Source organism: Salvelinus alpinus, chromosome 23, assembly GCF_045679555.1.
Source record: "Salvelinus alpinus chromosome 23, SLU_Salpinus.1, whole genome shotgun sequence".
In the NCBI taxonomy this organism is placed as follows: Eukaryota; Metazoa; Chordata; class Actinopteri; order Salmoniformes; family Salmonidae; genus Salvelinus; species Salvelinus alpinus.
The window spans coordinates 10,007,966-10,022,830 of NC_092108.1; the positions used below are offsets into that span (position 1 = coordinate 10,007,966).

Genomic DNA, 14,865 nt, shown 5'->3' on the forward strand with positions numbered 1-14,865 from the left:
TTTCTCCCCTAGCTAGTTAACGTAAGCTAGCGCTAGTCGGCTGTACCTCGGCCAAAACTCCGTATTTCTCGTTCTCTAGCTTAAAAAAAAAAAGTCATTTAAAGTTTTCTTGTTTTTCAATCAACCAACAAAACACATTCCACATTCACAGATGTGGCAAACATAAATAATATAAAACAAACCAAACTTGCAGCAGCACTATCAGCGTTCCTATTAGCTATTTCCAGCCTTCGCTGAGACGACGAGAAAATCATGAGTTTTTACAGCACGCAACATGTATCTGCTCATTTCCCTACACACCCCATTACAGTTGAGTAGTGGAGACCAGACTCTATCAAACCTGGGCCGTCTCTTGCGGAGGTCATCAGTGAGCTTTTCAAGAGGAAGAAAGTCAACAATCTGGTCAATCCACATTTTAAATGTAGGAGAAGAATTAGAAGCCCACAGTAGGAGAATACATTTCTTAGCAAAGTATGTGATGTCATAAACACATTTTCTCTGTCAGGATCAAGAACAAAGTCCTGCTGGGCATTAAGAAGATAGATACACGGGGTCATATCAAACTGTACAGCTAGTATTTTGTGTATAGCAGTATGTATAGATTGCCAAAATCTGGTAATCTCTCTTCAGCTCCAAATTACATGCATATAAATTCAGCAAAAAAAGAAACGTCCCTTTTTCAGGACCCTGTCTTTCAAAGATAATTCATAAAAATCCAAATAACTTCACAGATCTTCATTGTAAAGGGTTTAAACACTGTTTCCCATGCTTGTTCAATGAACCATAAACAATTAATTAACATGCACCTGTGGAACGGTCGTTAAGACACTAACAGCTTTACAGACGGTAGGAACATCCCAAACACACCACTCTTTGATTGTCCATTGGTCGGAAGGTAATGGCGGACGGAAGGCAGGGAGGTGCGGCAGGTGCCGCTTCTCATACGAATGCTGTTATTTTATCTAAAACATCAGGTGTACGCCGACCCCAGCTAAGTAACTCATGCAAAGAGTTAAAGCGCAATTATGTGTTTTATCTCCAGTACATTGCCATGATTGTCAGTTATGTAGCTGCTCTACTGATAATCTCAGTGCATCCGTGCTGGGATGACACAATCAGGTTCACCGTTCCACGGGAGCGGACAGTACACAGCATACCATAATGTTCTGAATAATGGCCAAGTCTACCTCGCTCCCTATTCCACTGAACCGCTTAGGCGTAACAAACACAAGTCCAACATTTATCAGAAACTTTTAAACTACCTGTTCACTACCCTCCTGCTCTCCGGGGATGTGCAACTCATACCCGGGCCTAACATCACCGATCCAGCGATACTCACCGGAGTGGAAAGCAGTGGATGGCCTCGTCCACTGATCGTCGCCGCTCTGGAAGTGGGTGAGTGCTATGGTCCCATGGTTTCTCTCGACTCACCCGGCTCCAGGATAGATTTTGACTCTTCAAACATACCCAAGTCGCTATATACGCAATCCCTGACTCTGCTTCTGGTACGCAAGCTGTTTTAATTAGTTCCCCGCATCCAGTGCAGGCTGGAGGGATTGTTAATTGCGCTACCGAACTGCCCCTAATCAAAACTAAACAAAACGGCCTAAACCCAGCCGTCAGAAAACACAGAAAATTTTACTTTTTTCAGTGTGTCAATCACTCTCGAGTCATCTGGGACCCACGAGCTAAGCCCAAGGGACTACTAGGGGAGCACTTGAACATTCGTAGTGTCATTCCAAAAAGTGATCAAATTCAACATCTACTCACAGACTCCAACCTTGACTTCCTCTGCCTCTCAGAGACATGGCTCCATAAAAACTCTCCATATGCTGCTTTGATTGTGCCTGGCTACAATGTTTTCAGGAGAGACAGAATTGAAGGAAGAGGAGGGGGTGTGATGATTTACATTAAAGAACATATCCGATGTAAACAAATTGAGTGGTCATGTGATAATGAACTAGACTGTATTGGCCTGAACGTTACACTGTCTCCCCAAATGTATTTTACCCTTATTGGAATGTATAGGCCACCTTCCACCAAAAGTGTGTTTTTTGATCAGTTTAATAACATGCTTAGGGAATGTGATTTTGGGAAAGAGGTCCTCTTAATGGGAGATTTTTATATTAATTATGAAGACAAGTCTTGTAGAAAAACGCTCAAATGGATCACTAATACCTTTGACCTTACACAGCTAGTTAAAGGGCCAACCAGGGTGACTTGTTGCTCTAAAACACAGATTGATTTGGTGTTCAGTAATAAACCAGAGAGAGTGACTAAATCATTCAATATGGTTACTGGGCTATCTGATCATAATCTGACACTTATAGCCAGAAAGCTGTCCAATAGCAGGTTTAACCTCTCTACTGTTAGAAAGCCGGATCAACTAAGAATACCTAAGAGTGAATTAAACTATTTTGAAAACGCAATTAAGGGAATTAACTGGAATGATCTCTTGTCCTATACAGACGTGGAAGCTGATAGTCAGGTTTTTCTATCCACAATCCAGACTACAATAAATGGTTTCCTAAAGAAAATCAAATCCAAACCTGGCCAAAAGAGCATTCTTCCTTGGCTAAATGGAGAAATCTGGAAATTGATGAAAGAATGAGAATATGCTCTAAAAACAGCCCTAAAATCCAAATTAGAGCATGACAGATGTAGGTTTACCATGTTGAGAAATAAGGTGATGAAAGAAATCAGACAGGCCAAGGCAAACTGTTTTATTAACATAATTGGTGAAGCAAAGGGAAATTCTAAATTGATCTGGGAGAATCTAAAAAAGTTAACAGGGAAAGACCATAGTAACACTGCAAAAAGACTAGAAATCATGGTGAATAACAATCTAACACAGGATGCAGTCGAAATAGCAATATCCTTAAATTCCTACTTTATTGACTCTGTCAGGGTACTGACACAGAACCCCTCCACTGGTTTCTTGGGCTCAGTGCTAGTGAATGACACTCAACCTGTCTTCATCATAAGGTGGGTTTCTGAGTCAAAGGTGAACAAGGTGATTAGCTCAGTAAAGAACTCTAAAGCCAAAGATGTGTTTGGGCTGGACTCTACCTTTCTTAAAAACTACAAAGAGTCACTCGTTGGCCCCATTACTAAGGTCACCAACACATCTATTGGTCTGGGGGTGTTTCCAAGGGTATGGAAGTCGGCCATAATAACGTCCATCTTTAAATCGGGTGACCCTGCTGACGTGAGTAACTACAGGCCCATTAGTATACTACCTGTGGTGTCGAAGGTTGCTGAAAAGTGTGTAGCAGAACAACTGATTGCCCACCTCAACAACAGCCCCTTCACATTACACTCTATGCAGTTTGGCTTCAGAGCGAAACACTCCACAGAAACAGCCAACTGCTTTCTTCTGGAAAATGTGAAGTCCAAGATGGACAAAGGAGGCGTTGTTGGGGCTGTGTTTCTGGACCTAAGGAAGGATTTTGATACTGTTAACCATGAGATTCTCATCACAAAATTGTCCAAGTTCAACTTTTCCCCCGATGCCTTGAGATGGATGAAATCATACCTTGAAGGCAGAACTCAGTGTGTCAGAGTGAGCAATGAGCTGTCGCCCACTATTAGCTATGATGTGGGCGTGCCCCAAGGGTCAATACTGGGGCCCCTCCTGTTCAGCCTGTACATTAATGATCTGCCTTCTGTCTGTACTGTGTCTGAAGTTCAAATGTATGCAGATGATACAGTGATATATGTGCATGCAAAGAGCAAACAACAAGCTGCACAAGAACTCACTACTGTAATGGTCCAGGTTACAAAGTGGCTCAGTGACTCACTACTGTAATGGTCCAGGTTACAAAGTGGCTCAGTGACTCGTGTTTGCATCTCAATGTGAGTTTGCATGTTCTTCACAAAGAGGGCAACAGATGCAACTGAGCCAGATGTCTATGTGTCAGGGGAGAAGCTCCAGGTGGTATCTGATTTTAAGTACCTTGGCATCATACTTGATTCCAACCTCTCTTTTTAAAAGCATGTGAAAAAGGTAATTCAAATAACCAAATTCAACCAGGCTAATTTCCGATTTATACGAAATTGTTTGACTACAGAGGTAGCAAAACTGTACTTCAAATCTATGATACTCCCCCACTTAACATACTGCTTGACTAGTTGGGCCCAAGCTTGCTGTACAACATTAAAACCTATTCAGTCTGTCTACAAACAGGCTCTCAAAGTGCTTGATAGGAAGCCCAATAGCCATCATCACTGTTACATCCTCAGAAAGCATGAGCTCCTGAGTTGGGAAAATCTTGTGCAATACACCGATGCATGTCTTGTATTCAAGATCCTAAATGGCCTGCTCCCCCTCCACTCAGTATTTTTGTTAAACAGAAAACCCAAACCTATGGCAGCAGATCCACAAGGTCTGCCATGAAAGGTGACTGTATAGTTCCCTTAAGGAAAAGTACCTTCAGTAAATCCGCTTTCTCTGTGAGAGCTTCCCATGTCTGGAATACACTGCCATCAGACACACATAACTGCACCACATATCACACTTTCACAAAATGCATGAAGACATGGCTAAAGGTCAATCAGATTTGTGAACATAATCCCTAGCTGTGTATTGCCGCTTTCCATGTTGGCTGTTGTCTGTAGCTTGTGAGGTATGGAAACACTTTGTTGCTTTTATGAATTTTGTCTTGTTGCTTTTTGTTCTATGTTGCTCTGTCTGTCTGTCTGTCTGTCTGCTCTGCTCATCTGCGTGAACGTGCCTCTAAAATACATTTTGAAATCTATGTTATTCAGTTATTGCACCCACACTGCTCGCGCGCGTCAACGCATATCGAGCTGCAAGTCCTGCCTCTCCTATCTCCTCATTGGTTTATGTCTATATTCATTCTATTTATTTTGACCTTTTATTTAACTTGGCAAGTCAGTTGAGAACACAATCTTATTTTCAATGACGGCCTAGGAACTATGGGTTAACTGCCTTGTTCAGGGGCAGAACAACACATTTTTACCTTGTCAGCTCGGGGATTCGATCTTGCAACCTTTCGGTTACTAGTTCAACGCTCTAACCACTAGGCTACCTGCCACCCCAAAGTCTCACTGGGGTGTAATAACATGTGTAATTAGATTCTTTCATTTTTACATTAGTAGAGGAGCAGTATACCTTGTAGCAAACATCCACCCATAACTCATCACTGATCGCCAGACAGAGATCCTTTTCCCAGATTCTATTCACCGTAGTAAAGGAGGAGCCTACGTTCTCAGAAAGGAGTCTATAGATAAAGGAGATTTAGTCTTTGATGGATTGTGCTGTAGCAAGAAGGGTCTCAACTTCATTCAGCTGAGCTCTAAACCTCCCCATGGAAGTGAACGAGGAAATGACGTGTCTAATTTGAAGATATTACAACAACAACAACAAAAACTCTTGAAAGGATTTCAGTGTAGTTATGTTGTGATGAAACACGTCTGATAAGGTCCTGATCCCCAGAATACACCAAAGATTCAAGTTGGCATCCCTCAGGACTTCTGGCAAGTCTGGGTTGTATACTATAGGTGAGTGGCATCCCTCAGGACTTTTGGCAAGTCTGGGTTGTATACTATAGGTGAGTGGCATCCATCAGGACTTTTAGCAAGTCTGGGTTGTATACTATAGGTGAGTGGCATCCCTCAGGACTTTTGGCAAGTCTGGGTTGCATACTATAGGTGAGTGGCATCCCTCAGGACTTTTGGCAAGTCTGGGTTGCATACTATAGGTGAGTGGCATCCATCAGGACTTTTAGCAAGTCTGGGTTGTATACTATAGGAGAGGGAGAGCATATCTGGGAGGAAATGCCAAGGTATTTCCTACAGTCCTTCCATGCTAGTTGGGTGCTGTAAATGACAAAGGTTTTGGCTATGTTGCCCACTTCACTAAAGATATTAATGAATATAATTAAGTTTAGGGGCAATGAACCACAGGATTTGGGCCTCTATCTGAATCCACATTGAGTCTTGTCTGTTTGTGAGCCATGTTAACATGTTGTGGATTTGGGCAGACCAGTAGTACAAATGAAGGCAGGGAAGGGCAAGACCACCCTTAGATTCAGGTTTCGATAGAGTGGAGTACTTGAACCCAGTTTTTTTATTGCCCCATATACATTTGGTGATGCTTTGGTTGGTTGTTTTGACAAAATAAACTGGGAGATAACATGGAAGTATCTGAAATAGTTCAATCTAGGGAGGATGTTCATACAGATAACATTGATTCTTCCCACTAAGCTGATTGGGAGGGAGATCCAGGTTCGGAGATCATTCTTGATTTGATCCAGGAAAAGAGGAGATCATTTTCCTTAAGGCCATTCATATCTGGTGTTACAAAGATCCCAAGGTATTGAAACCCCTGTGTCTTACATTGGAACGGGCAGAGTGTCTTAACTGAGCCGTTGAGTGTAAGATTGAGAGGGCAAACAGTGGATTTGTTCAACTGTATCTTATATCCTGAAAACTTGCCGTACTTTGTAATTGTGTCTAAAATGGGAGGGATTTCTCAGGGTTGGATATGTAGAGCAAGACATCATTCGCGTAGATAGAAATCCTGTGCTGAAGACCGCCTACAGAAACACCCACAATACTTGGATTGTTCCTTATCAACTCTGCCAAAGGCTCCGCCCAACAAGTAGAGCAGCCATGTTCTTTTTAAATGGTGAGCCATCATGTTTTCAGCCCTTTTATTTCCATGACTGATTAAAACTCATTTTCTCATAGCTCTCTCTTGTCCCTCTGCAGCAGACTTGGTGCGCAATATGTTTGGAACATCCGATCGCAAATAAAATGGCAGGATCGAATCGCAGTACATATAGAATCGTGCGAATCGCAATATCCTCTCGGCACCGAAGTATGGTGATAATATCGTATCGTGAGGTCGCTGGCAATTCACAGCCCTATGTATTTAACATGTATTATAACAGGGAGTCCCATTGAGACCAAGGTATATTTCACAAGGGAGCATTTACAAAATACGATATAATACAAATATATTTCCCGACTTATTATTCTATTCTTTTGGACTGCTGCCAGAGATGTGTGTGTGTGTGTGTGTGTGTGTGTGTGTGTGTGTGTGTGTGTGTGTGTGTGTGTGTGTGTGTGTGTGTGTGTGTGTGTGTGTGTGAGGGACTGTGATTCAGAGGTGGTTGGAATAGTTTCTTACCTGATTTGGCCTTGCACTAACAAGTGGCAGCCACTCACTCTGTGTCACACAGACGAGCTCCACTTTAACGTCCTCTTCTACTCCCATGCACTCAGCCAAACAGTCTAGACAACACTAGTCTGGAGGGGATCATGTGAGGGTTGTTTTATATCAACCAGATGAGACACTGAGGACAGTTACTGACAGGATGGAGTCTTGACCAATGTTCCCTCTATTTGTTTTTCAGCACTGAGCAAATTTCCTGTCTGCTGAGCGCAAACTTGAACATTGTGAAAGTTCTGGTGGTTGTTTTACTGAGGCTGTACCCGCTTTAAGTTACAGTTTGTCTACAGTAGGAGCAAATGTGTGATGTGAAATGTAGACCTACATTTCACATCACACATTTGCTCCTACTGTAGACAAACTAAGAATGACTTACAGTAGTGAGTGCATACATTTTCATACTTTGTTTTTGTACTGTTTTTTTTGTACTGGTCCACCGTGGGAATCGAACCCACGGCCCTGGCGTTGCAAGCGCCACACGGGACCACATTCCATGAGACTTTGTGAAGAAAATATGCAGGGCTTGACATTAACCTGTTTATCCACTTGTCCTTCACTGAAAATGGAGGTGAAAATGTTGTGGTGTTTGAGGCAAGAAACCACTTTACAAAATAAAACTTTATTATTCCCATACCATTATTACAGAGAATCAGTCAAATTGTGCTACCCTCTGCCTATTGGCTACTTAGCTTATTCAAGCCTGTCTCAAAATACAACACGGCCCCTTTAAGACATTTAAAAATAAGCTCTTTACCTGACTCACTTTTCAAAGAAGGCTAGAAATGTACACGTTGTGCTGTTGTAGGAAGCAACCACTCCCCCGTTGTTGACTAGAAAGTATCTATAACTGGGCTAATAATTCACTAACTAGCAAAGAATATGAACAAATGTGCACGGGTGGCTACATGCAATTCTCGTTTTGATCTCAAAAGAAGTGCATCTACTCAGGTGCTGTAAATACAGTCTAGTTCAAAGTAAATGGCACAAATCCATATATTGCAAAAATTGGTATGGCTCACCCGGCAAAGGAAAGGCACCCTGTGTGAAAAATTCTATGAGAAACAGTGACATAAATTGTGAATAATCTATAATGATAAATCCTATATTGGTCTTTCACAGTCAGGCCTACCCAAGATGTACTGTGCAAGTAGGCTGATAGTAGAACCTACAATTGGAACTGATAAATGAGGCTGTCAATTGAGTCAGAAATTCACAGGTTTCAGATTTGTTTCAATTTATTTCAGTTATTTTTTTGCGCTCTCTCTTAATAGAGAAACAACAGCATTGTATGTTCTAAGTTTATAACGATGCTTAAACAACATCAGGAGGACCATCAGGAGGATTATTGGAGGAACAAAAAAAGCCGATATCAATTAATCAGCCGAATTTTTTAAATTTATTATTATTTATTATTATTATTATTATTATTTATTTTTTTGTAATAATGTCAATTACAACAATACTGAATGAACACTTTTATTTTAACTTAATATAATACATCAATAAAATCAATTTAGCCTCAAATAAATAATGAAACATGTTCAATTTGGTTTAAATAATGCAAAAACTAAGTTTTGGAAAAGAAAGTAAAAGTGCAATATGTGCCAAGTAAAAAAGCTAACGTTTAAATTCCTTGCTCAGAACATGAGAACATATGAAAGCTGGTGGTTCCTTTTAACATGTCTTCAATATTCCCAGGTAAGAAGTTTTAGGTTGTAGTTATTATAGGAATTTTTCTCTCTATACCATTTGTATTTCATATACCTTTGACTATTGGATGTTCTTATAGGCACTATAGTATTGCCAGTGTAACAGTATAGCTTCCGTCCCTCTCCTCGCCCCTACCTGGGCTCGAACCAGGAACACATCGACAACAGCCACCCTCGAAGCATCGTTACCCATCGCTCCACAAAAGCCACAGCCCTTGCAGAGCAAGGGGAAACAACTACTTCAAGGTCTCAGAGCGAGTGACGTCACCGATGGAAATGCTATTAGCGCGCACCCCGCTAACTAGCTAGCCATTACACATCGGTTACACCAGCCTAATCTCAGGAGTTAATAGGCTTGAAGTCATAAACAGCTCAATGCTTGAAGCACAGCGAAGAGCTGCTGGCAAACGCACGAAAGTGCTGTTTGAATGAATGCTTACGAGCCTGCTGCTGCCTATCACCGCTCAGACTGCTCTTATCAAATGTCAAATCATAGACCTGATTATAACATAATAGCACACAGAAATACAAGCCTTAGGTCATTAATATGGTCAAATCCGGAAACTATCATTTCGAAAACAAAACGTTTATTCTTTCAGTGAAATACAGAACCGTTCCGTATTTAATCTAACGGGTGGCATCCCTAAGTCTAAATATTGGTGTTACATTGCACAACCTTCAATGTTATGTCATAATTTATGTAAAATTCGGGCAAATTAATTAGTCTTTGTTAGGAAGAAATGGTCTTCACACAGTTCGCAACGAGCCAAGCGGCCCAAACTGCTGCATATACCCTGAATGCTTGCAAGAGAAGTGACACAATTTTCCTAGTTAAAAGAAATTCATGTTAGCAGGCAATATTAACTAAATATGCAGGTTTAAAAATATATACTTGTGTATTGATTTTAAAGAAAGGCGTTGATGTTTATGGTTAGGTACACATTGGTGCAACAACATTGCTTTTTTCGCGAATGCGCTTGTTAAATCATCACCCGTTTGGCGAAGTAGGCTGTAATTCGATGATAAATTAATAGGCACCGCATCGATTATATGCAACGCAGGACAAGCTAGATAAATTAGTAATATCATCAACCATGTGTAGTTAACTAGTGATTATGTTAAGATTGATTGTTTTTTATAGAGTAAGTTTAATGCTAGCTAGCAACTTACCTTGGCTTCTTGCTGCACTTGCGTAACAAGTAGTCAGCCTGCCACGCAGTCTCCTCGTGGAGTGCAATGTAATCGGCCACAATCGGTGTCCAAAAATGCAGATTACCGAGTGTTATGCAAACTTGAAATCGGCCCTAATTTAAATCGGCCATTCCGATTAATCGGTCGACCTCTACTAGCAACCCATGATAGTTGTTGTATCTTTAGATCTCCCCCTTTCCTACATTTGTAATGGATATTCCCATCTCTGGCATGAAACTGCTCGCATGTGCTGTGCTCATTTTAGAACTGTGTTTCCCGCAAAAACTGGAACATAGATTTTGGAACATTAATGCTTAGGCCTACCGATGTGTACATTGCTGCGCCTAAAATGTGAAGAAATAATATTTAACATTTTAAGGTAAACATTATGATCTGTTCCATCAGCCTTATTAATTGATACGGCATATACCTCCATTACACTACTTTGATACAGCATCAGTGGGGAATAAGAAGTGAGTATACGCAATGCCCACTGAAAAATAAGTGGGTAAACCTACGTATACCCTCCATTACACGCCACTGGTGTTAACTAAAGGGGTAAACTCCCTCCCTCTCTTCCTCCAGGTATGAAGCTGCCATCGCTGGTGTCTATCTAACTCTGTCTCCCTTTCTCTCTCGCGCTCCCTCTCTCCGTTCAGGTATCAATCTGCCATCGCAGGTGTCTATCTCTCTCTGTCTTTAACTCTCTCTCCCTCTCTCTCTGTTTAGGTATGAAGCTGCCTTCGCGGGTGCCCACCCAGGTCGACAGTGACGAAGAGGCTAAGTGGAACCAGACTGAGGATGAGGGTCAGGGTGGCCGCTGTTGTGCCTGTCCCAAAACAGAGAAACAACTGAAGAAGGAGGCTGAGGACTCAGAGTACCGCAAGACCTTTGAGAACTACATCCACAATGAGGTCTTCCTGCTCAAGTATGTATGACAGCTACGTCAGCCAGCTAGCTAGCCAGCCAGCCAGCCAATCAGCTAGCTAGCTAGCTAGCCAGCCAGCCAAAACAGACAGTCAGTCAATTAATCAATGTATTTATTGTCCTAATTGGGACATTCATTTTGTAGTTAGGGTACAAAACAAATATATATACATAACATTTACACACAAATCCCCAAATAGGAGTTTTAGATCAGCTCTGTCTTTATCCTGTTATTTAAAACCTAATGCTGCATTTACACAGGCAAAACAATTCTTATCTTTTGCCCAATTATTGGCTAAATATCTGATCTGATTGGTCAGAAGACCAATTAGTGGCAAAATATCTGATCTGATTGGTCAGAAGACCAATTAGTGGCAAAAAGATCAGAATTTGAATCCCTTCCATGCTAATCAAAGTCCCAGTGCTCCCCCTGGCGGTAAACATTCAGAAGTTACCTGCACTAAGTCTCATCAGCACTCTGCTCAGTAGCGGTAACCTTAACAGTATGATGTGTTTAACACTAAATCAATACAATTTGATTGATTGATTATCCCCCAGATCAACCAGACAGCGCCGCTCAGCCATGGGCGTAGCTAATGAGACGCAGCCTTCGTTCGTGACAAAGCCTCCCACCCTGCCGGAAGGTTACGCCACCCGCGGCCCAGACGACGATGAGGATGGTGTGGAGAGCACTAAGATCCAGCTGACTGTGTTCTCCAAGGAGTCCGCGGTCATCTCCGGCCTCCGACACTTCACCTCGTACCAGATCGATGTGTTGGCCTGCAACCACCCCACAAACCCCTCACGCTGCAGTATGGCGGCCTTCGTCTCAGCTCGCACCATGCCTGAGGGTGAGGCTATCTACACACCATTTTAAACCTGGTAGTTTGATTCCTGGCTGCTGATTGGCTGAAACAGCATTTCAGTCGTGTGTATATCAGACAATATACCACAGGTATGACGCAAAAAAAATACTTGTTTACTGTTCTATTTATGTTGGTAACCAGTTTATACCTCGGGGACTTGTGGTTTATGGCTAATATACCACGGTTATAGGCTGTATCCAGGAACTCTGCTTCGTGTCGATCATAAAGGCGTCCGCATGCTTACCATCCGAAACAGTTTGGAACATTTGTGCATGTATTTTGACCACAGTTCATTATGTTTTGGTCTTCGGCAAGGGTTTTTCAGCTGTTCCTGCACAACAACAACAACAACATGTCTCAAGGCAAGCTGATGTTGGTAGCCCAAGTAGGGATTCTTCAATTAAGTGTTTGTTGTTATTTAATGAGAGACAAAACATCCACATGTTTTTACTTGAGAAATACTGCACCAATCATCTTAATTAGATGTAGAATTGCGCGAATAAGGTCTCCTCGAAATGAATGACAGTTATCTTGAGTTAGCTTAGATACATTTTTTGAAGCAGTGTATATGGGCTACGGCATCTCAAGATGGACAAACAGTACTATTGCTATCGTTTTTCAAGCGAAGGTCTTTTAAGAGAGTATGCGAGCACACTCGTTCGGTTCACCAGCCAAACCTAGGGATGTTGACGCCTTAAAGGGCTACTTCCGGATTTTGGCAATGAGACCTTTTATTTACTTCCCCAGAGTAAGATGAACTCGTGGATACCATTTTTATGTCTCTGCATTTGCTAGTTAGCGCAATTGCTAACTAACGTTAGCGCAATGACTGGAAGTCTATGGGTATCTGCTAGCATAGACTTCCAGTCATTGCGCTAATGCTAGTTAGCATTGGCACAGAGACATAACAATGGTATCCACAAGTTCATCTAACTCTGGAGAAGTAGATGAACGGCCTCATTGCCATAATCACGAAGTATCCCTTTAAGGACAGCCCTTAGCTGTGGTATATTGGCCATTATAAACTGGGTGGTTTGAACACTGAATGCAGATTGGCTGACAGCCATATACCACACCCCCTCGGGCCTTATTGCTTAATTACGCTACACTTGCACACAGTCTACACCGCACACCCACCACTTAAGAAAACAATGTCAGAAGTAAAAAAGCAGTTTAAGAAGTGCATATCAATTTTTTTTGTCTACTTTTACACAGTATTTATAGATCTGAGATGTTGAGGTTTGTGGTATTGGGATAGAGTGAAGAGGCTATTTTAACACCTCGTGTGTCCTGCTAACAGCCAAAGAGGCCCTTTTTAAACCTTGTGTATCCTGTCAACAGAGGCCAATTTTAAACCTTTTGTATCCTGTCAACAGAGGCCAATTTTAAACCTTGTGTATCCTGTCAACAGCCAGAGGCCATCTTAAACCCTTTTGTATCCTGTCAACAGAGGCCATCTTAAACCCTTTTGTATCCTGTCAACAGAGGCCATCTTAAACCCTTTTGTATCCTGTCAAGAGGCCATCTTAAAACCTTTTGTATCCTGTCAACAGATGCCATCTTAAAACATTTTGTATCCTGTCAACAGATGCCATCTTAAAACATTGTGTATCCTGTCAACAGAGGCCATTTTAAAACCTTTTGTATCCTGTCAACAGAGGCCATTTTAAAACCTTGTGTATCCTGTCAACAGAGGCCATTTTAAAACCTTGTGTATCCTGCCAACAGACAAAGCAGATGACATCGTGGGCCCCATCAGCTATGATGTGTCTGAGTACTCTGTTCACATCAAATGGCTGGAGCCTAAAGCTCCCAATGGAATGATCATCCTGTACGAAGTCAACTACAAGAGACTGGGAGACGCAGAGGTGAGCAGACAAACACACAGGCATGAAAACACTCACAGGCATGAAAACAAACACACACTTAAAATACTGGACATATGCTGTGCCCACAGTCTCACTTAGTATAATTCAGATATGTTGAACACAAGTCTCTCTGCTCTCATTTCTAAAATAGGACCGTTAATGTAACAATAGCCATGTTGCATCAGCACTCTGTTTTAGTTACCATGGCAACATCACACTGGGTACAGCTGATATTACTGATGTTGAAAACAACATAACTCCAGTGGTGGTCAAACAAACATGTTTTTCTCAAATCAGGTCTCTTTTTTTAATTTTTATTGTTGGCTGTTAATGCAGTAATGTGTACTCTATTAGCTCGATGTGTTCCTCGTGTAATATTGCGTTTCCTACTTTCATTCGTTCACATTTCATTTATATATAATGGGCTTATTCAATTCTTCTCTCCCCCCTCCAACTCCTCTCCTCCTAAAAAAAATATATAAATAAATTAAACATCTCGTGTGTGTGTGTGTGTGTGTGTGTTCGTTCTAGGAGTTGCACCACTGTGTGTCCAGGAAGATGTACCAGCAGTCGGAGGGCAGCAGGCTGAGAGTGGTGCACCCTGGGAACTACACTGTGAGGATCCGAGCCACGTCGCTGGCAGGAAACGGCTCCTGGACCGACCCCACACACTTCTACGTACAGGACCTCCGTAAGAGACACACACGCCACAGACAGCTTGACCAATCAGTGAAATCAATCCAATATCATTTTAATATATAGAGCTTTTTTACGTTAGCAATAGCCTGGCCTAAAACTCTACGGCAACGTGTTTTGTAGGGGTGGACCCATCCAACCTATTGATTATCATTGGTCCAGTCATCTTCATGGTTCTACTGATACTGGTGGCAGCGGGAGGATTCGTCTTGTTCAGGAAGAAGTAAGTCTTATGGCTTCTCTGCAATCTGTCTTCAGCCAACTGTGTGTGAAAGAAGCTGGTGTGTCGTCTCGGCTGTTCACCAAGGACACAGCTTCTCTCCTGATACACCAGCAGTAACTATAGGCTTTTGTTCCAGCCCAGCAATAAGACAAAATGGCTCAACTACTAGTGGTCTAGATGTGTATAT

At 41.9% G+C, this 14,865-nt stretch overlaps 1 protein-coding gene across 2 annotated transcripts in view; it reads left to right on the top strand.

The window, feature by feature from the left end:
• The window catches only part of LOC139550178 (insulin receptor-like), a 123,508-nt gene that overhangs the window by 91,448 nt on the left and 17,195 nt on the right, over positions 1–14,865 (top strand). For both annotated transcript variants that reach the window (XM_071360875.1, XM_071360876.1), the window contains 5 exons: positions 10,828–11,026; positions 11,584–11,876; positions 13,620–13,759; positions 14,291–14,450; positions 14,579–14,678. In XM_071360875.1, coding sequence (XP_071216976.1) covers positions 10,828–11,026; positions 11,584–11,876; positions 13,620–13,759; positions 14,291–14,450; positions 14,579–14,678 — 892 coding nt within the window. The remainder of the gene's footprint in view (positions 1–10,827; positions 11,027–11,583; positions 11,877–13,619; positions 13,760–14,290; positions 14,451–14,578; positions 14,679–14,865) is intronic.